This window comes from Saccopteryx leptura, chromosome 1 (assembly GCF_036850995.1).
Source record: "Saccopteryx leptura isolate mSacLep1 chromosome 1, mSacLep1_pri_phased_curated, whole genome shotgun sequence".
NCBI classification, from domain to species: domain Eukaryota; kingdom Metazoa; phylum Chordata; class Mammalia; order Chiroptera; family Emballonuridae; genus Saccopteryx; species Saccopteryx leptura.
The window spans coordinates 49,555,721-49,581,987 of record NC_089503.1 but is presented as its reverse complement, the minus strand read 5'-3'; the positions used below and the strand labels follow the sequence as shown (position 1 = coordinate 49,581,987).

The 26,267-nt window shown below is 39.4% G+C and overlaps 1 protein-coding gene across 3 annotated transcripts in view; it reads right to left on the bottom strand.

Annotated features, from left to right (window-relative positions):
- RNF141 (ring finger protein 141) overlaps window positions 1-26,267 on the bottom strand; it is a 44,424-nt gene that overhangs the window by 10,264 nt on the left and 7,893 nt on the right. For all 3 annotated transcript variants that reach the window (XM_066365909.1, XM_066365925.1, XM_066365919.1), the window contains exons 3-4: window positions 23,140-23,248; window positions 2,577-2,758 (exon numbers count right to left, since the gene is read on the bottom strand). In XM_066365909.1, the coding sequence (XP_066222006.1) occupies window positions 2,577-2,758; window positions 23,140-23,248 (291 nt within the window). The remainder of the gene's footprint in view (window positions 1-2,576; window positions 2,759-23,139; window positions 23,249-26,267) is intronic.

Sequence of the window (26,267 nt, the reverse complement as noted above, 5' to 3'; positions counted from 1 at the left end):
CAGCTCAGTAGACTCAAGCTTCAGCCCCAGATGGGGTTGTATGGTGGATCCCAGTTGGGGCACATGCAGGGAGTCTTTCTCACTATCTCCCCTCCTCTCACTTAAGCAAGCAAACAAAAAAGGATGAGCAAACCAAAGAAAGAAAGTTTAATAACTCGTTCAAAGTCACACAGGAGTACAGGCAGGATTTGAACACAGGCAATTTGGTTCTCGAGTCTGTGCTGTCCTGCCTCAAGAGGGCCAGATTCTGGCGATCTGAGGAGTATAATACAAAAGAGATTTCACAGTAATTAGAACCATGTGTATATGAAAAGGCTTGCTTCTCTGAGGCTGTGTGTGAGTCCCATGTGACTGCAGGTGTTCAAGTATAAGTTGGGTTACCATTTGGCTAAATGTCGTCAGTACAGTCTCACTGTTCCAAGTGTTATCCATGGATCAGCAGCAGTGGCACTACTTGGAGGCTTGATAGAATCTCAAGCTCCTCCTCAAAATCACTGAATATCAAAATTTAGGAAGCACTGCAGTACAGGATCTTTTACACCAGAGAGGAATAATGCAGGGTGGGAGCATGGCTGTGTTGCCTACAGGCCTGACTGTGAATCTCAGCTGGGCCGACTTTCATCTATGTTATTTATTTGTCTAAACCTCAGTTTCTTCATCTGAAACAGGCCAATAATTATATTTTCATTGGGTTGTGAGGATTTAATGAATTTATAAATGTAAAGCACTCATCACAATGTCTAATACCCTGTAAGTACTCAATATATGTAAAACACTAATGGAAACATGCATCAGATGTAAGGCTGAACCAACAAATACCTCTTAAGATCCTCTTCAACTTGAAGAGTTTGGCTTTTATGAACTAGTGTACCAGGGTGTAACTAAAAAGAAAAAAACATACAAAGGCAAGAAGCAGTCCTAATCTATTAATCTGGCACTGGATTTTTTAGTCTTGAGGGCACATGAAAAGGAGTAACACCCTATCTCCTTCACTGCAACAAGAAAAAAGTATTACTTTCATTTCATTTGCTTCCATAGAGCTTAAATATACTGTTAAATACTATTCTTGGCTTTCAAAATACTGTGTATAAGTGATCAACATTTTGGAGAGGGAGAGAAAAAAGCAGAAAATGAGGACACTTGGGCCCTGGCCGGTTGGCTCAGCGGTAGAGCGTCAGCCTGGCGTGCGGGGGACCCGGGTTCGATTCCTGGCCAGGGCACATAGGAGAAGCGCCCATTTGCTTCTCCACCCCCCCCCTTCCTTCCTCTCTCTCTTCCCCTCCCGCAGCCAAGGCTCCATTGGAGCAAAGATGGCCCGGGTGCTGGGGATGGCTCCTTGGCCTCTGCCCCAGGCGCTAGAGTGGCTCTGGCCGCGGCAGAGCGACGCCCCGGAGGGGCAGAGCATCGCCCCTGGTGGGCGTGCCGGGTGGATCCCGGTCGGGCGCATGCGGGAGTCTGTCTGACTGTCTCTCCCCGTTTCCAACTTCAGAAAAAAAAATACAAAAAAAAAAAAAAAAGAAAAAAAAAGAAAATGAGGACACTTGTCTTTGAAAGGTAAACTTTACAAAATACAGGAGCAATAAGCCTTAACACTGCCTATAATGTTCTAAACTCTTTTGGCATTTCAGTAACACTTTTAATCCCAAACCGAGAAAACCAAACAATCCTATTAAAGGTCAACAGAAAATGATAATTTTCTTGAATATGAAAATACAATTTTATTACAACATTGTATTTGGAAAACAGCTGGTTAAGAATAGACCAGAAAGTGCAACTCGAGCAATGAAAGAGAAATTCTTGCTAAGCATATTTTTAACTTTAAGGTAAAAGACATTGTTAATACAGGTTTCCGCTGTCTACTGTGTATGACAAGGCAGGATGTCAACATGTCTGGATCTATGTAAGACTTTCCAATGAGGCATTTACAAATTTAAATTATGTTCATGTTTGTCAAATGGCAACAGATGGGAGCTTTCACATGCCAAAAGCATTATAGAGAAGGAAAAGAAAGTTTAGATAGAACAATAACATATTAGGCCTGAGTAAACAAGCACCATCACAGAAAACTCTAGCTGACTTCATTTCCTTCTGGTATATATAATATGTCCATCAACTACTTGTTCATTCCAGGATGCACTGCCAAATCCTGGAACCAGTATTTACAATTATAATGCTCCAATTAGATACTTTTAAGGAAAACTGAGATAGTTTTGCCATTCTTAGACCCAATTTCTTGAAGGGCTTTGACTATCTAAAAACTTAAATATCTATTATAAGAAGGCTATTAACAATAAATCTGTTGTCATGCAAGCATGTAGAGTGGAGAGTGGATGCACAAAAAGGGTTTGACAGAAACATTCCCTGGTGTGAACCACTGTAACTTTTCTTTAATTTGGCACTCTAACAATGTTCTGAAGCATAGAACAATTCAAAAGTTAATCTGGGGATATAATATCAATTGAGACAAAAAGTAATGTAATTTAAGATGTCACAGAGAGCACCAGCAAATAATAATGAGATTTCAGTAGCTTGCATATTGGAAAATAAGAGAAGCATAGTTCTTATGTATTGTATACCTTCCCATCCAAATGCTAGCCTGACAAGATGTTACAGATGATGAATTTTCATCAGGGTCATCAGAGGTGGAGCTGTGTGCCAATACTCCTGCTGCTTGACTTGTGATGTCTTTATAGAGCTGAATAAACTGGTATAAATTCATGATCCGTGATGCTTCCACAATACCACTGCTTTTGTTAATCTAAAAATGCAAAGGAAATGAAAAAAAAAAGCATTCCAAAAAACGATAATTTATCTGATCAATTCTTCCCCCAAAAGAACAAACACTTAGACACCCTAAGAAACACAGTGTTCCAGGTTTGCAAACTACCCAATAAGACAGCAAGAGTCTGAACAAATGAATAATATCATGTCCCCTACAATTGTGAGGTTCAAATTACCTACACAAATTTATCTCATTTGATATTAAAAATAACCCTGTATGGTTGATTAGACATCATCTTGTTTAGAGTTGATGAGGTCAGGCAACTTTCTCAGACTTAAGAAATGAATTTTATTGATCAGCATTGACAATTCATTTTCATTTCTTAAAGAATTCCTTTTTATTTTATTTTTTAAAATTTTATTTAGACAATTAATTTTAATGGGGTGACATTGATCAATTAGAGTACATAGATTCAGAGAAAAAATCTCCAGATCATTTTGATATTTGATTATATTGTATACCCATCACCCAAAGTCAAATTGTCCTCCATCACCTTTTATTTGGTTTTCTTTATGCCCCTCCCCTCCCCCACCCCATCCCTCTCCTCCCTTCCCCTCTCCCTGGTAACCACTGCACTCTTATCTATGTTCATGAGTCTCAATTTTGTGTCCCTATAAAAAACCCCGAATAGCCAAAGTAATTCTAAGGAAAAAGAACGAAGCTGGGGGCATTACAATACCTGATTTCAAATTATATTATAGAGCCATGATAATCAAAACAGCATGGTATTGGCAGAAAAACAGACACACAGATCAATGGAACAGAACAGAGAACCCAGAAATAAAACCACATATATATGGTCAAATCATCTTTGATAAAGGAGCCAAAAACATACAATGGAGAAAAGAAAGCCTCTTTAATAAATGGTGCTGGGAAAACTGGAGCGCCACATGCAAAAGAATAAAACTCGACTACAGTTTGTCTCCTTGTACCAAAATTAATTCAAAATGGATCAAAGACCTAAATATAAGATCTGAAACAATAAATTACATAGAAGAAAACATAGGTACTAAACTCATGGACCTTGGCCATAGAGACCATTTTATGAATTTGACTCCAAAGGCAAGAGAAGTGAAGGCAAAGATAAATGAATGGGACTACATCAGAATAAGAAGCTTTTGCACAGCAAAAGAAACTAATAACAAAACAAACAGCCAACTAAATGGGAGATGATATTTTCAAGAATTTCTTAATTAAAGGATTTATTTGAATCCAAAAACCACATGCCATTCTACTACAACTGAAACAACAAATTGCCTTCTTGAATATCTTCAGTTCTACTTTATACCCAAACTTCTGAACTAAAGTGAGAAAATTACGTTAAAGTAAATCCTAACAAAAGTGGTTGAGTTTTTCCCAGAAGGACATTTTGATGTATAATCTATCAAAAACTCATTTAATATGAAGCAAACCAGTGTCTACAGGTTGTATTTTACCCTGTTCTTAGCTTACAGTTCTTTTTGAGAAAGGAAGGGAGGGTCAGAGAGAGAAGGATCAATTTGTTCTACTTTGTCGTGGACCCACTTATTGCTTCTCATGTGCCCTGATCGGGTCAAGCCAGCACCCTCGGGATAGAGCTGGCATCCCCTGGGATCACACTGGCAAACTTGTGATCTCAGAGCCCTGGGGAAGATGCTCTGTCCATTGCACCACCAGCCAGGGCTAGCTTACATTCTTAATGTAAGGAGGTATTTGGGGTAAGTATGAGGTAATAGGTTAAGGAGAGATAATATTGCTTTCAGATTTGGAGACTCATGAAATGGAGCATATATTCACTTTTGAAATGACCAAAATATTAGGGTTGAGGGCAGAGAACATGAATTAATCAGTGGTGGCACATTAGAGATGTGAAAGACTTCCTTTCAGCACAGGAGACGGCATTGCTTACTTCTGTGGGTACAGAAGTAAGCAATAAAATCTATTACGTGCATATCAAAACAAATGAACCAACAAAATCAGAAAATACTTAGAAAGAAATGAAGAATTCAGGGAGAGATACAGCAGGCCTTAAAATTATGAATCAAGTAAGTTTTGAGGTATAATGATGTAACTGGGGATATAAAAAATAAAGTAGTTAGGTTAGATATTAAAAAAACATTATTGGCTCTGGCTGGGTGGCTTGGTTGGTTTGAGTGTCCTCAGGAAATGCCAAGATTATGGGTTTAATCCCTGGTCAGGACACGTACAAAAATCAACCAATGACAGCAAAAATAGGTAGAGAGCAACGAATTGATGTTTCTCTCTCTGTCTCTCCCTTCCTCTCTCTAAAAGTCAATAAATAACAACTTAAAAACATATCACATTTCCATATTTGGAATGAAAATAATGATAGCTGTAACATTTATTGCTTACCACGTGAGAAGGTAATGAGAGGAATAACTGAGAATCAAGTATGAATCAGATTCCATGTTGTGAAAATGGCAAAGCCATTACTAATAATAAAAAAACTGATTAAATTTTGGGGTGGTAAGATCTATATGGAAATTCAAACATAATATTCTTTATAATAAAAGACTATGCAGGGAGTTGAGAACAAGTTAGAATTAAAGGTAATAGGAATTTATAGATTACAAAATAGATTTTCAGAGCTGAAGAAATTGGGCCAGTCTTCCTTTGAAACTGCACAGTTCAGAAGAAGTCAGGGAATATTCACATAGAGATAGTATTTAACAGTGGGCAGTAGCTGAGCAACCAAACGGTGATGCGTTTGGCCCGCCATGAAAGCTAGAATGCCCACTAGTGGGCAGGAGGGACCAGGTTGACCAGCACTGCAAAAGTGGGCGGTTTTTATAAAAAGGTTCATCATCAGAGCTTGGGCACACAGTCCTGCCCGGTGGTAGAGCCAAGGCTAGCAGCCGGTCCTCGAGCGGGCTCCTCCTGCAAGGGCAGGGAGAAAGCCCGGGAACAGGCGGAGACCCACAGCTGAGCAAAGGTGCTTGCCAGTGCCCTCAGGACCGAGCATAGCATCACACACGGGGGCGGGGCAAAGGCCAAGGCCACCAACGCTTGTGCACCCGAGAACGTGATCACAGCCACTCCCGTGAAGAGAAAATGCGGAGGCAGAGAAATACAACACAAATAAACCAAGAGAAATCCCCAGAAAAGGCCCTAAGTGAATCAGATATAACCAAATTACCAGATGCAGAGTTTAAAATAACGATTGTTAGGATGCTCAAAGATATCAGAACAACCATAGATGGCCATTACGAAAACCTAAATAAAGAGATAACAAATATAAAAAAGGACATTGAAATAATAAAAAAGAATCAGAAATGACAAATACAATATCTGAAATAAAGATTACAATGGAAGGAATTAAAAGCAGGATGGATTAAGCAGAGAATCAAATCAGCGAGTTAGAGGATACGATAAATAAAGGCAGGGAAGCAGAGCAGAAAAAAGAAAAGAGACTCAAAAAGTCTGAGGAAACTCTAAGAGAGCTCTGTGACAACATGAAGAGAAATAACATCCGCATCATAGGGGTTCCTGAAGAAGAAGAGAAAGAACAAGGGATAGAGACTTTGTTCAAACATATCATAGTGGAAAACTTCCCCCAATTAAGGCAGGAAAACATTTCACATGTTCAGGAAGCACAGAGAACTCCATTAAGGAGAAACACAAAGAAACCAACACCAAGACACATCATAATTAAAATACCAAAGCTAAATGATAAAGAGAAAATATTAAAAGCTGCAAGAGAAAAAAAGACTATCACCTACAAAGGAGCCCCCATAAGGATGACTTCTGACTTCTCAACAGAAACACTTGAGGCCAGAAGGGAATGGCAAGAAATATTCAAAGTAATGCAGAACAAGAACCTACAACCAAGACTACTTTATCCAGCAAGGTTATCATTTAAAATTGAAGGAGAAATAAAAAGCTTTACAGACAAAAAAAAAAAAAACTCAAGGAATTCACTGCAACCAAACCAAGGCTGCAAGAAATGCTAAGGGACCTGCTATAAACAGATCAAAGGAAAAAAAGAATATAGCAAAAGAGGAATACAGTTTTAAAGAAAAAAATGGCAATAAACAATTACATATCAGTAATAACCTTAAATGTTAATGGATTAAATGATCTGATCAAGAGACACAGGGTAGCTGCGTGGATAAGAAAACAGGACCCATACATATGCTGTCTACAAGAGACACACCTTAAATTAAAAGATGCACACAGACTGAAGATAAAAGGATGGAAAAAAATATTTCACGCAAATGGAAATGAAAAAAAAGCTGGGTAGCAATACTTATATCAGACAAAATGTACTTTAAAACAAAGACCATAGTTAGAGATAAAGAAGGTCATTACATAATGATAAAGGGAGCAATCCAAAAGGAAGATATAACCATTATAAATATCTACGCACCTAATATAGGAGCACCTAAATATATAAAGCAGACTGTGATGGACTTAAAGGGCGACATCAACAGCAATACTATAATAGTAGGGGGTTTCAACACCCCATTAACATCATTAGATAGATCCTCAAGAAAGAAAATTAACAAAGAAACAGCAGACTTAAAGGACATATTAGATCAACTCGATTTAATAGATATCTTCAGAACCTTTCACCCTAAAACAGCAGAATATATATTCTTTTCAAGTGCTCATGGTACATTCTCTAGAATAGACCACATGTTAGGGCACAAAAGCGGTCTCAACAAATTTAAGAAGATTGAAATCATATCGAGCACTTTCTCTGATCACAATGGCATTAAACTAGAAATCAACCACAATAGAAAAACTGAAAAACATTCAAACACTTGGAAACTAAATAGCATGTTATTAAATAACGAATGGGTTAACATTGAGATCAAAGAAGAAATTTAAAAATTCCTAGAAACAAATGATAATGAGCATACATCAACTCAAAATTTATGGGACACAGCCAAAGCAGTCCTGAGAGGGAAGTTTATAGCATTACAGGCATACCTCAAGAAGCTAGAAAAAGCTGAAATAAACAACTTAACCCTGCATCTAAAAGAACTAGAAAAAGAACAGCAAGTAAAGCCCAGAGCTAGTAGAAGGAAGGAAATAATAAAGATCAGAGCAGAAATAAGTGACATAGAGGCTAAAGAAACAATACAGAGGATCAATGAAACCAGGAGCTGGTTCTTTGAAAAGGTAAACAAGATTGATGAACCTTTAACCAGACTCACCAAGAAAAAAAGAGGACTCAAATAAATAAAATTAGAAACGAGAGTGGAGAAATAACAACTGACACAACAGAAATACAAAATATTGTAAGAAAATACTATGAAGAACTGTATGCCAAAAAACTAGACAACCTAGATGAAATGGACAAATTTCTTGAATCATATAATCTTCCAAAAATCAATCTGGAAGAATCAGAAAACCTAAACAGACCAATTACAACAAATGAGATTGAAACAGCTATCAAAAAACTCCCAAAAAAGGAAAGTCCTGGGCCTGATGGCTTCACAAGTGAATTCTACCAAATATTAAAAAGAAGAACTAACTCCTATCCTTGTCAAGCTATTTCTAAAAATTCAAGAGGAAGGAAGACTTCCAAACTCCTTTTATGAGGCGAGCATAATTCTGATTCCAAAACCAGGCAAAGATAACACAAAAAAAGAAAATTATAGGCCAATATCCCTGATGAACTTAGATGCAAAAATCCTCAACAAAATATTAGCAAACCGGATCCAGCAATATATGGAAAAAATCATACACCATGATCAAGTGGGATTTATTCTGGGGAGGCAAGGCTGGTACAATATTTGCAAATCAATCAATATGATTCATCACATAAAAAAAAGGAGAAAAACCACATGATAATTTCAATAGATGCAGAAAAAGCATTTGATAAAGTCCAGCACCCATTCATGATCAAAACTCTCAGCAAAGTGGGAATACAGGGAACATACCTCAACATGATAAAGGCCATCTATGACAAACCCACAGCCAACATCTTACTCAATGGGCAAAAATTAAAAGCAATCCCCTTAAGATCAGGAACAAGGCAGGGGTGCCCCCTTTCACCACTCTTATTCAACATAGTTCTGGAAGTCCTAGCCACAGCAATCAGACAAGAAAAAGAAATAAAAGGCATCCAAATTGGAAAAGAAGAAGTAAAACTATCATTATTTGCAGATGATATGATATTGTATATAGAAAACCCTAAAGTCTCAGTCAAAAAAGTACTAGACCTGATAAATAAATTCGGCAAGGTGGCAGGATATAAAATCAATACTCTGAAATCAGAGGCATTTTTATACACTAATAATGAACTGTCAGAAAGAGAAATCAAGGATTCAATCCCCTTTACCATTGCAACCAAAAAAATAAAGTACCTAGGAATAAATCTAACCAAGGAGATTAAAGACTTGTACTTGGAAAATTATAAAACATTGATAAAAGAAATCAGGGAAGATACGAATAAGTGGAGGCATATACCGTGCTCATGGTTAGGAAGAATAAACATCATTAAAATGTCTATATTACCCAAAGCAATTTATAAATTCAATGCAATACCGATTAAAATACCAATGACTTACTTCAAAGATATAGAACACATATTCCAAAATTTATATGGAACCAAAAGAGAACACGAATAGCCTCAGCAATCTTGAAAAGGAAGAATAAAGCGGGAGGTATCACACTTCCGGATATCAAGTTATAAGGCTATTGTACTCAAAACAGCATGGTACTGGCATAAGAACAGGCACATAGATCAATGGAACAGAACAGAGAACCCAGAAATAAACCCACATCTCTATGGACAACTGATATTTGACAAAGGAGGTAAGGAAGTACAATGGAGTAAAGACAGCCTCTTCAACAAATAGTTTTGGGAAAATTGGACAGCTACCTGCAAAAAAAATGAAACTAGACCACCAACTTACACCACTCACAAAAATAAATTCAAAATGGATAAAAGACTTAAATATAAGCTGGGAAACCATAAGCATCTTAGAAGAAAACATAGGCAGTAAGCTCTCTGACATCTCTCGCAGCAATATATTTGCTGATTTGTCTCCACAGGTAAGTGAAATAAAAGACAGGATAAACAAATAGGACTTTATCAAACTAAAAACCTTCTGCACAGCTAAAGACAATAATAACAGAATAAAAAGACAAACTACACAATGGGAGAATATATTTGACATTGCATCTGATAAGGGGTTAATAACCAAAATTTATAAAGAACTTGTAAAGCTTAATACCAGGAAGACAAACAATCCAATCCAAAAATGGGCAAAAGAAATGAATAGACACTTCTCCAAAGAGGACACACAGATGGCCAATAGGCATATGTTCAACATCATTAATGATTAGAGAAATGCAAATTAAAACCACAATGAGATATCACCTCACACCAGTCAGAATGGCGCTCATCAATAAAATAACACAGAATAAGTGCTGGCGAGGATGTGGAGAAAAGGGAACCCTCCTGCACTGCTGGTGGGAATGCAGACTGGTGCAGCCACTGTGGAAAACAGTATAGAGATTCCTCAAGAAATTAAAAATTGAACTGCCTTTTGACCCAGCTATACCACTGTTAGGAATATACCCCAAGAACACCATAGCACTGTTTGAAAAGAAGAAATGCACCCCCATGTTTATGGCAGCATTGTTCACAATAGCAAAGATCTGGAAACAGCCCAAGTGTCCGTCAGTGGACGAGTGGATTAAAAAGCTTTGGTATATATATACTATGGAATACTACTCAGCCATAAGAAATGATGACATAGGATCTTTTACAACAACATGGATGGGCCCTGATAACATTATACTGAGCGAAAGAAGTAATTCAGAAAAAACTAAGAACTATATGATTCCATACATAGGGGACATAAAGATGAGACTCAGAGACATGGACAACAGTGTAGGGGTTACAGGGTGGGGGTAGGAGAGGGAAGGGGTTGGGGGAGGGGAGGGGCACAAAGATCATGGCTTTTCAGCATTTGCCATATTCCCCCTTTAATCTATAGACAGACAGCAAATATTTACTTATGGTGTTTCCACTATAAAGACGGCTGTCTTAGGGACAAATGCTGGTGAACTATTTCAGCAATTACTCCTTCTTCAAAGACTTATATGTCAACATAGAGCTCCATGTTTCATAGGACATACTCAAGCTCACTCCATGCTCCCTGGAGCTTTAGCACAAGGGAATGCCTTTTTTTCTCTCTCTCTCTCTTTTCTTTTCCTTTTTTTTTTGTTTGTATTTTTTTCTTTTATTTACTTATTTTTTGTATTTTTCTGAAGATGGAAATGGGGAGGCAGTCAGACTCCCGCATGCGCCTGACCGGGATCCACCTGGCATGCCTACCAGGGGGGAATGCTCTGCCCATCTGGGGTGTTGCTCTGTTGCAAACAGAGCCATTCTAGCGCCTGAGGCAGAGGCCATGGGGCCATCCTTAGTGTCCGGGGTGGCTTTGCTCTGGTGGAGCCTTGGCTGCGGGAGGGGAAGAGAGAGACAGAGAGGAAGGAGAGGCGGAGGGGTGGAGAAGTAGATGGGCACTTCTTCTGTGTGCTCTGACTGGGAATCGAACCCGGGAATCCTGCACACCAGGCCAAGGCTCTACCACTGAGCCAACCGGCCAGGGCCTAGGAATGCCCTTGTTGATCAAGCTACCCAAAAGAAAATTATATAGAGCAACCATGACAGACCGAGCAAGTCAGTCTCATACTATTCATCACTAGAACGCTGCAGCCCGGTGTAAACAGTTTCAACTTTCTCAGGAAGCAGCACGGCAGATTGGGAAATCCTGTCCAAGGAGTCCTATACTGCCCCTTCATTTGGAGTTAACCCTCAAGGACCCCTACCAGGACAACCTTGGCAGATGGATGTTACTCATATACCTTCATTTGGCAAACAGTTGTATGTCCACATTACAGTGGATACATATTCCAGATCTATAGTAACCTCTGTCAGAACAGGAGAGGCTGCTAAGCATGCTATAGCTCATTGTCTGTATGCATTGTTCTATTATTGGATTTCCTAAACTGGCTAAACTGAAAATGTTCCTGCATATGGAGCAAAAGCAGTTACTGTATTTTGTCATGCTTACAATCTTTAAAGTTAAGGTATTATTAAAGTGTACTCAGCAAACATTTTAAGGTCAATTTAAAAAAAAATTCATGAGGGGGTAGTCATATCCTGGAACTCCTACGGGTCTACCATATCATGTTTTTTACTTAAAAAAAAAAAAAATTACATTTCTTTGGAATGCTGATGAACAGGAGACACCAAATCTTTTTCGCCTGCAAACTACTACCTTCTTTATTAGATCCAGCTAATAACACTGTTTTGTCTTTTTCCAAATAGCTCCAGATATATGGAAAAGATTTATATAGGCGGATGGGGATCCTCAAACCCCTCAGCGAAATCTTCTGAGCATGACTTTTAAGATACCTAGAGGCAGAAAAAGTCCAATAGAGATCAGGGGAACTACCAGCTATTAGGATACACCCTTAAAGGCTCCAACGCCCCAAAGGGGTCTCATAGGATGCCATCTGGGTCCTGCTTCAATAGTGGAAAGGAAGGTCATTGAGCTAAAGCCTGCCAGGCTTACATGCCTCTGCTGTGAGGAAACAGGGACACTGGAAGGTAGGCTTCCCCCTTGCTCCTCTAAGGGAGGGTTCAGTCTCGTCCAGCCCTGCTCCAGCCACCTATGACCTAACCTTGCCCAGAAAGCTCGGGTTTGCCACTGAAGGCTGAAGGTGCCCAGGGCCGTCGGCCCCATCTACGACACTGTGGACGAGCCTAGGGTATTTCTTCCAAGAAGCAGGTAAACTGATCTCATTTGCACAAGGGCCTCTTAACTATGTTCTGCCTGAATAGTCAGATTTTTTATTCTTCCCTCAAAGATCTCTGTTGTGGGTGTTGATAGTCCTATTTGCTGCTACTTTGCTTAATATATAGTGTTTCCTTTATCCCTCCTACCTCAATGCCTCACGCATATTTCAGGCTGGGACCTACTTCTAATTTAGAGCTCTCTTTCCCCCTTTTGCCAACTTTTTTATGAATCTACCTTTGCCACCCAGCTTAGTGTATCCCAAGGTTCTCTTTACCATGCCACAGTCGCAGAGCTCCAGGGAAAAGCAACCTGGTCTCATCTCTCCAGGCAGAGGAGAACAGAAGCTCCATATCCACGCATGCTGCAAATGGCTTTTCCAGTCTACCTGAACCATTCCCAGCTAGAAGCAGCGGTCGTTGGTACTTGGACACGAGCTGCAAAGTATAGAATGGTGACAACAATTCCAGTGCCATGAGGATTTTTCCTGGATGTGGACTTTTCCTGGACTCCTGCTCCCTGTGACAGCTCCTAACAGACTGAACTGTGGTTGGGTTGCATTTTTCAGGGATTTGGCATGGTGATGGGGCCAACTTGGACTCGGTGAACATGTTAAGGACACTGCTCTTTTATGGATTCTTGCTGTATTGGCCAAGAGTTTGCTTAAAGGCTTTTAATCACTGTAAAAAAAAATAGAAGACTGGATAAAGAAGATGGGACACATATACACCATGGTATATTATTCAGCTAGAAGAGATGATGACATCGGATCACTTATAGCAGAATGGTGGAATCTTGATAACATTATGCGGAGTGAAATAAGTGAATCAGAAAAAAACAACTGCAGGATTCCATACATTGGTGGGACATAAAAGCGAGACTAAGAGACATAGACAGGAGTGGGGTGGTTACGTGGGGTGGGGGGAGGGAAGGAGGGAGAGGGGGAGGAGGAGGGGGAGGGGTACAGGGAAAACTGGATAGAGGGTGACGAAGGACGATCTCTCTTTGGGTGATGGATATGCAACAGAACTAAATGACAAGATAACCTGGAAATGTTTTCTTTGAATATATGTACCCTGATTTATTGATGTCACCCCATTAAAATAAAAATTTATTTATTAAAAAAAAAAAAGGTTCGTCATCACTGGGTTAGACAGATATTAGTGCTATGGAGATGATTAAACAGAGGAGATAAAAATGCTAAAAACAATAAAAATACAATGATAAATAAAATCTAAAAAACAAAAAGAAGAAGAAAAAAAGCACAAAAGAAAAAAAAAAGCTAAAGTATTGTTGGGAAGGCCGCACAGAGAAGGTAACAATTAAGAACTGAAAGGGATGCAAGAATGAATCATATAACTATTTGGGGCAAAGATCATCCAAGGCTGGAAGAATAGGAAGAGCAAAGGCAGAAGTGTCCCTACCAAGGAGCACAAGGAGTCCAGCAAAGAGCCCAGGGCAGGTGGAATAGAATGAGAGAGGGAAGAGTGGGAGAAGACAAGGTTAGGGGGTGAGGTGTGGACAGAATGTATAGGACTTTGCTGATCATGATGCAAAAGAAAAAAATCTCCTTACCCAGGAGTCCTTTCTGGGTTGGTCAGGAATGAGCTCAGGGCACTCATGAATATCCAGTTTATTGTTTACATGCATATGGATGAGTTCACTCTTTGTGTTAGGGCAGAAGTTGTGATAGGAGAAGGCCTAGTAAGATGTGTCTCTTCATTTTCACCAAAAGTTCTGTGGCTTCAAAAGGGTTAAAAACCATCTTATTGTAACCTCCCCATTGATGGAAGAGGTTTCCTAATACTCCATGACAGCTGCCATTATATTTTTTAGCACAGTTGATATGTTCAATTATTTAAAACTTAAAAATGGACGAAGAGACAGTATATTTTTTGGGACAGTATATTAATGGTAAAAAATTCATTCTAACTAAAAATTACTAAAACAAAGAAACCAAATCTTTCTCATGAACTTAAAATTATTATTAAATAAAGGGGGCAAGATGGCACTGGAGTAAGCAGACATAGCAACTTCCACCTCCCAGAACCAAAGAGGATTACAAACTAATTTTAAAAACCATCACCTGGGAAAACCAACTATGGACTAAATTAAGAGGACTCTTGAAACAAAGATCACTGAAGAAGCCACACTGAGACTGGTAGGAAAAGCGGAAACGTGGAGAGGGCTGCCCAGCTCCCGGGACCGAGAAGCAGCCCAGAAGGACTCGAATGATGGGAGGGGAGTTTCCCAGAGAGGGGAGGGTCCTGGGCCCCAGGAACAAAGCCCCAGCCTATAGCCCCAGAGCCTAGAAGAAGCTTACATATAGTATTTAGCTGCGAAACAAGCCAGGATGCTGTTTGTGAGAAAGAGCCAATTTCTCAGACCCAGAATTCTTCTTAAAAGGACCGCGCTGAAAACCTCTTTCACAACCACTCACCTAGGACTCTGGGGGACCGGGAGAGATCAGAGGACCCAAGTAGCAGGAAGAGAGTGTAATCTAGGAGGCACAAGGAGAAACATTTTGAGGGACAGCCATCCTAACCCCTGGGTTGAGTCACTCCCCAAATCTGAAGTGAATATTTCCTCTGGAATCAGCAATACCAGCAAAGGGAAGCAGGACACCAGCCAAACAGGACACCAGCCAAACCTCTCCTGCAGCACTCAGAGCAGAGTGGCTTAGAAGTAGGAAGCCATCCCAGATGAAGTATTGAGTGCTAGGGTCTCAGCTGCAATGCCCCCACCCACACTGCTGAGTGCTAGCTGGAGGGCGGACAGAGGCGGGACACAGAACCACTGTCCCATTGGTGGGGGCGGAAGCCAGGCCGGCCACAACTGAGGCCAGGTGGGAGCTCAGTCCGCCTGGCAGGGGTGGATGCTGAGGGCAGCCATGAGGGCAAAAGGGACGCAGGAAAGCAGTCCAACCTGTGGCTGCGGGCTGGGGGAGCGATCAGACTGTAGTCCCGCCCATGGGGGAGGGGCGAAAGCTGGGGGACCGGTGGATACCCACGGCAGAGTAAGGGTGTGCAGCTCCACCCGCAGAGCCAGGGCTTGCGGCGGGTGGGAGAGCTCAGCTCCGTCCGCGGAGCTGGGGCTTGTGGCCAGCACAAGAGTGCAGCCCCACCTGCAGGAGCAGAGCTAAAGTCGGGAAACGACAAAGACCCATGGCTGAACAGGTGTGCAGCCCCACCCTGCGGTGCTCAGGCTTGTGGCCCGGGCACAGCACACAGGCACAGCCAGGCACACAAGGGTGCGGAAAAGACAGAAGCCCGCCAGGGCTTATAGCCTGGGCACGTGAACACAGCCCAGCCCCTGGAGGAAAGGTGGAAACTGCAGCAACTGCCGCAGTGGGCTGGCACCAGCAATGCCCATACCTGAACGACCAAGGCAGCGGCAAAGGTGGTAGCAGGCCTGAAGACAGACCACACCTAGGGAACACAAAGGCCACACCCACTGGACTCCTCAGGCTACAACCTTCTTATACACAGGCAAAATGGGAAGGCAGAGAAATGCAAATGAATCAAGAGAAATCCACAGAAAAGGACATGAATGAGTCGGATATAACCAAATTACCGGATGCAGAGTTTAAAATAATGATTGTTAGGATGCTAAAATATCTGAGAACAACAATAGATGGACATAACGAGCACCTCAATAAACAGATAGGAAATATAAAAAAGGACATTAAAATAATAAAAAAGAATCAGAAATGACAAATACAATATCAGAAGTGAAGAAATTAAAAGCAGGATAAATGAAGCTGAGGATCGAATCAGCGAGATAGAGGACAAGATAAACAAAGGCATGGAAGCAGAGCAACAAAAAGAAAAGAGACTCAAAAAGTCTGAGGAAACTCTAAGAGAGCTCTGTGACAACATGAAGAGAAATAACATTTGCATCATAGGGATTCCTGAAAAAGAAGAGAAAGAACAAGGGATAAAGACTTTGTTCGAAGAAATCATAGCTGAAAACTTCTCTAAATTGATGCAGGAAAAAGTCACACCGGTTCAAGAAGCATAAAGAATTCCATTAAAGAGGCCCTGGCCGGTTGGCTCAGTGGTAGAGCGTTGGCCTGGCGTGCGGGGGACCCGGGTTCGATTCCCGGCCAGGGCACATAGGAGAAGCGCCTATTTGCTTCTCCACCCCCCCTTCTTCTCTGTCTCTCTCTTCCCCTCCCGCAGCCAAGGCTCCATTGGAGCAAAGATGGCCCAGGCGCTGGGGATGGCTCCTTGGCCTCTGCCCCAGGCGCTAGAGTGGCTCTGGTTGCGGCAGAGCGACGCCCCGGAGGGGCAGAGCATCGCCCCCTGGTGGGCAGAGCGTCGCCCCTGGTGGGCGTGCCGGGTGGATCCCAGTCGGGCGCATGCGGGAGTCTGACTGTCTCTCCCCGTTTCCAGCTTCAGAAAAATACAAAAAAAAAAAAAATTCCATTAAAGAGAAACCCACAGAAATCTACACCAAGATACATCATAATTAAAATACCAAAGCTAACAGATAAAAAAAGAATACTAAAAGCTGTAAGAGAAAAGCAGTCTATTACCTACAGAGGAGCCCCCATAAGGATGACATCTGACTTCTCAACAGAAACACTTGAGGCCAGAAGGAAATGGCAAGAAATATTCAAAGTAATGCAGAACAAGAGCTTAAAACCAAGATTTCTTATCCAGCAAGGCTATCATTTAAAATTGAAGGAGAAATAAAAAGCTCCCCAGAAAAAAAAAAAAAAAAAACTCAAGGAATTTATTACAACCAAACCAATACTGCAAGAAATGGTAAGGGGCCTGTTATAAACAGAACAAAGGGGGAAAAGAATACAGTATAAGAGGAATGTAGCTTTAAAGAATAAAATGGCAATAAACAACTACATATCAATAACATTAAATGTAAATGGATTAAATGATCCAATCAAAAGACATAGGGTAGCTGCGTGGATAAGAAAACAAGATCCCTACATATGCTGTCTACAAGAGACCCACCTCAAAACAAAAGATACACATAGACTGAAAGTAAAAGGTTGAAAAAAAATTTTTCAAGCAAATGGAAATGAAAAAAAGCTGCGGTAGCAAAACTTATATCTGACAAAAAAGACTTTAAAACAAAGGCTATTGTAAGAGATAAAGAAGTTCACTACATAATGATAAAGGGAGCAATCCAACAGGAAAATATAACCATTATAAATATCTATGCATCTACGATAGGAGCACCTAAATATATAAGGTCTACCGGAAAGTTCTGTCCATTTTTGGAATAAAACAAAATACAAATTTTTCTTACCATCAATAAACTTTATTAAATAATATAATTGCCATTATTCTTAATGATTTCTTGCCAGCGTGAGGGCAATTTGTATATCCCATTTTTGAAAAATGTTTTATCTTTTGATGCAAAAAACTGAACCAGTGCTTGTTTGATATCTTCTTCATTTTTGAATTTTTTGCCCTTCAAAAAATTTTGTAAGGACAAAAACAAGTGATAGTCTGAGGGTGCTAAGTCCGGGGAATATGGTGGATGCGACAGACATGCTTCTGTAGCATTTCTTCCTTGTTGAAATTCATAAAGATTACAGTGGCGTAAATGAACTTTATCAGTAGCCGTGGGTACACTATCGCTTCACACATAAGACTAACGTGAATCAACTTTGTTTTAGTTAATTTGCTACATCAGTAAGTATACATTAAGTGTTAAAAATAGAGAGGCACACATGCGCCAAATAAACATGTGCTTACGTGTCAAAACTTGTGATAAAGCAGATTTTGATGGATATAAAGGGCGAGATCAACAGCAATACTATAATAGTAGGGGATTTCAAAACCCCACTAACATCACAAGATAGATCCTCAAGAAAGAAAATAAAAAAAGAAACAGCAGACTTAAAGGACATACTAGATCAACTAGATTTAATAGATATCTTTAGAACCTTTCACCCTAAAGCAGAAGAATATACATTCTTTTTAAGTGCTCATGGTACATTCTCTAGGATAGACCACATGTTAGGGCACAAAAGGGGTCTCAACAAATTTAAGAAGATTGAAATCATATCAAGCATCTTCTCTGATCACAATGACATGAAACTAGAAATCAACCACAAAAGAAAAACTGAAAAATACTCAAACACTTGGAAACTAAATAGCATGTTATTAAATAACCAATGGGTTAACAATGAGATCAAAAAGGAAATTTAAAAATTCCTAAAAACAAATGATAATGAGCATACAACAACTAAAAATTTATGGGACACAGCAAAAGCAGTGCTGAGAAGGAAGGTCATAACATTACAGGCATATCTTAAGAAGCTAGAAAAAGCTCAAATAAACAACTTAATCCTACATCTAAAAGAACTAGAAAAAGAACATCAAGAAAAGCCAAAGGTAGTAGAAGGAAGGAAATAATAAAGATCAGAGCAGAAATAAATGACATAGAGGCTAAGAAAACAATACAGAGGATCAATGAAACCAAGAGCTGGTTCTTTGAAAAGGTAAACAAGATTGATGAACCTTTAACCAGACTCACTAAGAAAAAAAGAAAGAGGACTCAAATAAATAAAATTAGAAATGAGAGTGGAGAAATAACAACTGACACAACAGAAATACAAAGGATTGTAAGAAAATACTATGAAGAACTATATGCCAAAAAATGAGACAACCTAGGTGAAACGGACAAATTCCTTGAAACACATAATCTTTCAAAAATCAATCTGGAAGAATCAGAAAACCTAAACAGATCGATTACAACAAATGAGATAGAAACAGTTATCAAAAAACTCCCAACAAACGAAAGCCCTGGGCCTGATGGCTTCACAGGTGAATTCTACTAAATATTCAAAGAAGAACTAACTCCTATCCTTCTCAAGCTATTTCAGAAAACTCAAGAGAAAGAAAGACTCCCAAACTCATTTTATGAGGCGAGCATAATTCTGATTCCAAAACCAGGCAAAGACAACACACACAAAAAAAATTATAGGCCAATATCCCTGATGAATATAGATGCTAAAATCCTCAACAAAATATTAGCAAACCAGATCTAGCAATATATGAAATAAAATCATACACCATGATCAAGTGGGATTTATTCTTGGGAGGCAAGGCTGGTACAATATTCGCAAATCAATCAATGTGATCCATCACATAAACAAAAGGACAAAAACCATATGATAATTTCAACAGATGCAGAAAAAGCATTTGATAAAATCTCAGCACCCATTTACGAGCAAAACTCTCAGCAAAGTGGGAATACAGGGAACATACCTCAACATGATAAAGGCCATCTATGACAAACTCACAGCCAACATCATACTCAATGGGCAAAAATTAAAAGCAATCCCCTTAAGATCAGGAACAAGGCAGGGGTGCCCCCTTTCATCACTCTTATTCAACATAGTTCTGGAAGTCCTAGCTGCAGCAATCAGACAAGAAGGAGAAATAAAAGGCAGCCAATTTGGAAAAGAATAAGTAAAACTATCATTATTTGCTGATGATATGATACTATACATAGAAAACCCCAAAGTCTCAGGCAAAAAACTGCTGGCCCTGGCCGCTTGGCTCAGTGGTAGAGCGTCGGCCTGGCGTGCAGAAGTCCCGGGTTCGATTCCCGGTCAGGGCACACAGGAGAAGCGCCCATCTGCTTCTCCACCCCTCCCCCTCTCCTTCCTCTCTGTCTCTCTCTTCCCCTCCCGCAGCCGAGGTTCCATTGGAGCAAAGATGGCCCGGGCGCTGGGGATGGCTCCTTGGCCTCTGCCCCAGGCGCTAGAGTGGCTCAGGTCGCAACAGAGCGACGCCCCAGAGGGGAGAGCATCGCCCCCTGGTGGGCAGAGCGTTGCCCCTGGTGGGCGTGCTGGGTGGATCCCGGTCAGGCGCATGCGGGAGTCTGTCTGACTGTCTCTCCCCGTTTCCAGCTTCGGAAAAATACAAAAACAAAACAAAACAAAACAAAAAAACCCTGCTGGATCTGATAAATGAATTCAGCAAGGTGGCAGTATATAAAATTAATACTCAGAAATCAGAGGCATTTTTTTTGTGTGGGTGGTAGAGGCAGAGAGAGAGTCAGAGAGAGGGCAGATAGGGACAGACAGACAGGAAGGGAAGGAGATGAGAAACATCAATTTTTCGTTGCGGTTCCTTACTTGTTCATTGATTGATTTCTCATATGTGCCTTGACCAGGGGAGCTACAGCAGACCGAGTGACCTCTTGCTCTAGCTAGCAACCCTGGGCTCAAGCTGGTGAGCCTTGCTCAAACCAGATGAGCCTGCGCTCAAGCTGGCAGCCTCAGGGTCTTAAACCTGGGTCCTCCACATCCCAGTCCAACAGTCTATCCACTGCACCAGAGCCTGGTCAGGCCAGAGGCATTTTTATACACCAACAATGAGAGGTCAGAAAGAGAAATTAAGGAAACAATCCCCTTCATCATTGCAACCAAAAAAATAAAGTACCTAGGAGTAAATTTAACCAAGGAGATTAAAGACTTGTACTCTGAAAATTATAAAACATTGATAAAAGAAATCAGGGAAGATAAAAACAAGTGGAAGCATATACCGTGTTCATGAATAGTGAGAATAAACATCATTAAAATATCCATATTACTCAAAGCAATTTATAAATTCAATGCAATACCAATTAAAATACCAATGACATCCTTCAAAGATATAGAACACATATTCCAAAAATTTATATGGAACCAAAAAAGAACACGAATAGCCTCAGCAATCTTGAAAAAGAAGAATAAAGTTGGAGGTATCACACTTCGTGGTATCAAATTATACTACAAGACCATTGTACTCAAAACAGCTTGGTACTGGCATAAGAACAGGGGTACAGATCAATGGAACAGAACAGAGAACCCAGAAGTAAACCCACACCTTTACGGACAACTGATATTTGACAAAGGAGGTAAGAGCATACAATGGAGTAAAGACAGCCTCTTTAACAAATGGTGTTGGGAAAATTGGACAGCTACCTGCAAAAAAATGAAACTAGACCACCAACTTACACCATTCACAAAAATAAACTCAAAATGGATATAAGTCTTAAATTTAAGCCATGAAACCATAAGCCTCTTAGAAGAAAACATAGGCAGTAAGCTCTCTGACATCTCTCACAGCAATATATTTGCTGATTTATCTCCACGGGCAAGTGAAATAAAAGACAGGATAAACAAATGGGATTATATCAAACTAAAAAGCTTTTGCACAGCTAAAGACAATATGAACAGAATAAAAAGACAAACTACACAATGGGAGAACATATTTGAAAATATGTCTGCTAAGGGGTTAATAACCAAAATTTATAAAGAACTTATAAAACTCAACACCAGGAAGATAAACAATCCAATCAAAAAATGGGCAAAAGAAATGAATAGACACTTCTCCAAAACAGGATATACAGATGGCCAATAGACAGATGAAAAAATGTTCAACATCACTAATCATTAGAGAAATGCAAACTAAAACCACAATGAGATACCACCACACACCTGTCAGAGCGGCACTCATTAACAAAACAACACATAACACATGCTGAAGATGGTGTGGAGAAAAGGGAACTCTCCTGCACTGATGATGGGAATACAGACTGGTGCAGCCACTGTGGAAAACAGTATGGAGATTCCTCAAAAAATTAAAAATAGAATTGCCTTTTGACTTAGCCATCCTATTTTTAGGAATATATCCCAAGAATACCATAGCACTGATTCAAAAGGAGAAATGCACCCCCATGTTTATGGCAGCATTGTTCACAATAGTGAAGATCTGGATACAGCCCAAGGGTCTGTCAGTAGACGAGTGGATTAAAAAGCAGTGCTACATATATACAATAGAATACTATGGGGCCATGAAAAAGAAGGAAATCTTACCTTTTGCGACAACATGGATTACCTGGAAACTACTATGTTAAGTGAAATAAGCCAGGCAGAAAAAGAAAAATATCATAGACCTCACTCATTTGAGGAATCCAATGAACAAAGTGAACTGAGGAACGAAACTGAGACAGAGGAGGGATCAAAGGGACCAGAGGAAAAGAGGACAGAGGGAAAGGGGATGATAGGATGGAATAATCCTGAAGGGAAGAGAGGAGGGCACTAAGGGGAGAGGGCAAGGGGGATGTTGAGGGGAATATGGGGGAGGGGGGATGCAATCGGGATGATACTAGAATCTATGTAAACACAATAAATTAAAAAAAAACATAAAAAAATTATTGTAAAAAAAAAGAAAAAAATTATTTAAATAAATAAAACCCAGCGTTCTTAAAAGAAATGATCTCCTAAGACAACTTTAATTTTTAAGGATTCATCTGAGAGCTAAGCATTCCACAGCCAGCTAAATCCAAAAAGAGAGGCAGAAAGTATAAGGATAAGTGTTTACTATCACCTTCTTGATTATAAAAATCTCTGCTATCTGGTAATTATACAACCAATGAGATTCAAACAGTTAATCTGGAAAGCAATGAGTATCAAAACTATGTTTTCCAGAGTTTATAAATAAATGTTAATTATAACCAAATCATTAACATTTATTTCAACCATATTACTATATATTACACTATTAAGTGTGGTTGGAACCACCAACGTAGTTTAAGCTCTGCGTTGGAAGTCTCTATCACTCTCACCTTGGTACAGACCACCCGTACAACTGCTTTCCAAAAGGCAGAAGAATCAGACCCAGGTTGTACCTCAAAGAGAAGATGTTTTTCTTGGCCAGAAGCCACTTTAGCAGTTCTGAAAAGAGACAAACCCATTCGTTAATTTTATGAAAAGTCATATAAAATAATGAAAACAGATTCACGAAACTCTTTAAAACAGAGAAGAAAATCTGAATACCCACAAAAACAAATTATAATGACTGTAATAATTAGATTCTTAAAACACAGGAACAGGAAAAGTTTGGATTAAATACAACTTAATTTCCAAGGTTTCTAAAGTCAATAGCATAGTGACATGATATTTATAAATCTTTTGTGTCATATCTAATATCTCAAATGGTGTTTAAAAATTTTAACAAAGACATCTATGAAAAACATGTCCAAGAAAATCAGTTATTTAAAAGAAAAACCTGAGCTGGTTTCCTTATCCAAATTTTGACTATTGCCTCAGAGAAAGTGTGAAAAAAACAACAACCTTGCTTTTGGTTGAGTCCTTATTTAAACAATACTAACACATCACTCTGAAAAAAATTTATAGACAGTTTGGACTAGATCAAGCAGATGATTTTGAAACACTTTAAATAGAGCTTTACTGTCTTCCCCTAGCAGAGTAATTTTAATCTAGAGAGCCAAAGAATTCTAATATTAAAATATGACTTTTAGAGAATAATTCAATATCATGCCATCAATGCCAATTTAAATCAGTTCAAAGACATACTTAAATATCCCTGCTTCCTTCTATCATTACTCCCATTCGTCTCTGAGCACCAGTGGGGATATCATATTCAAAACTAACTTACAGCTAAATAAATTGAGGCCACTGAAAATTAAGCAACTAGTCCCAGGTAACAAAATCTGCCTGGAAATGTAATTCAGCTGTGCCAGTTCCCAGCTGTTTTCTAGCTATGAAGCCACGTTTCTTCTTTAGTTCTCAGCACTGCACTTAGGAAATGCCCAACTCTGACCAAGAAAACTGGTTTTAAGAACTAAATCCAGACAAAATTCCTGTATAAAATAAGCAAGAGGAAGATTTCCTTTTCCACCACGTCTATGTTACACAGTAAACTTAGCCTGTAGATACTTTCACATTTTTCTCAGTATCTTTAGGCAAAAAGGTAAAATTGTGTATAATAGACTAGGTTTATATAAATTTCAAAACTCTAAAGGGATGGGAAATGTCACTGATTACTCTTTATAAGTATTGAAACAATGGACCTAAAAATCATTCCACTCTATGATGCAATTAAATTCTCAACCCAAATTTACTCCTTAAGAATGTGGTCCCAGAAGTAAAGCCTCATATACTATCATTTGAATGATCTAAAAAAACAAAGAACAAAAATCACACACACACAAAAAAAACACAACAAAGAACAAAAAGTAAAATGCTAAAGTTTTTAAAAACCAATAACTACATTTTTATTATGAAAGATCAGACAATACAGAAACATACACAGTAAAATGTAAAATCTCGTTGACTGCCCCCTTTTCCATCAACTCCCCAGAGACCCAGCATGCAGCCTCTTGGTTCATTTTCTATGTATTTACATATATAACCACATAGGATATATCCATCCATATAGGATATATCCATATATCTATACAGGGCTTCTTTTTTTAAATAAACAAAATCGAGAAAAGAAATTATCTTCTAACAGTGGTCGGCAAACTCATTAGTCAACAGAGCCAAATATCAACAGTACAGTGACTGAAATTTCTTTTGAGAGCCAAATTTTTTAAACTTCTATATAGGTAGGTACATTCCTTATCGAGGTAGCGCCCGCACGTGGTATTTTGTGGAAGAGCCACACTCAAGGGGCCAAAGAGCCGCATGTGGCTCGCAAGCCACAGTTTGCCGACCAGGTTCTAGGATAACTTTAACTTTTAAGACATTCTTCATGACTAGCTAATGTCAGTAGACTCTAGTCATGACCATAAAAGGATTATATCTAATGTGTTTCAGATGCCCAAGTATATTTCTTATCAAGCAATATAGCTATCACAAAGCTTAAGGACCAGGTTCATGTATCTTACCCTAAACTATTACGAGGGACTGTAATATAACTCTATATTTATACTAAGTGGGTCCAAACCGCCCGGTGATTTTGATTGACTTTTTTGGGGTTTAAAGAGGTTAAAGGTTAAGGAGAGATAATGAAAAAACTTCAGACTTGGGGAAAGCTGGATCTACTTGTAATGCCAGTGGCCATGGCCAGGCAGGTTCACATTAGATTCAGGCAGAAGTTAGAGGAACTGCGGAGCCAGAAAGCATTGGGCCATTCCTGTTTAACAGATTCTTGACACAGCAGATGAGCAACTACAGGCAGGAGAATACTTCTCAGGGCAGCAGGAGAAAAAACAGCAAAATGGCCCCTCAGTGGTAGGCATGCAATCTGCAAAATGCCACTATGATCTGCCCTGAGTTAAACCACCTGTAGTTTTACATAAACAGTGTACACATGGCTCTGCCACCTGCCACACTCTAGTCATGCAAAGTACAAGCGAGGAAGTCTAACACAGCTGTTTTCCCAACACTGCCATTAATAGTTGAACAACCACTATAGGCCTGTTACAAGGTCCAACCCTCAGCGGAGTGCACTGCACATTCTATGTGCTCAGGTAATATTAACTAATAAAAGATATATGTGGATGTAGGTGCTGCTAGAGAAAGACTTAATAGAAAGAAGTGACATCTGATCACCTGTCACTAGGGGAGAACACACACAAAGAAAATGTATTTTAAAAGCTTAACAAAACAAAGACTAAGTTCTAGTAAATATGCTCTTTAAGTAGAGAAATTTATATTCCATTTTAAACAATTTATTCAAGAATTAAGTAGAGATTTTAAAATGTTAGCTAATTAGAAAATATTAGTAACTAAAGTATCTTATTCTTTTGTGATTATAAATTACTATATATGCCAATTTATATGCCTGTTTAAAATTTTATGTTCCTTTGATTTCTTTGTTCCTATTACATATTTTAAAATAGTCACACAGAAAGTCTTACAGTAGATACTCAATAAATATTTGCTAACTGCTGCTAAAAACATTAGGTCTTACCAATTAAAACTTCTGGTTACCTCTCAGACAGTC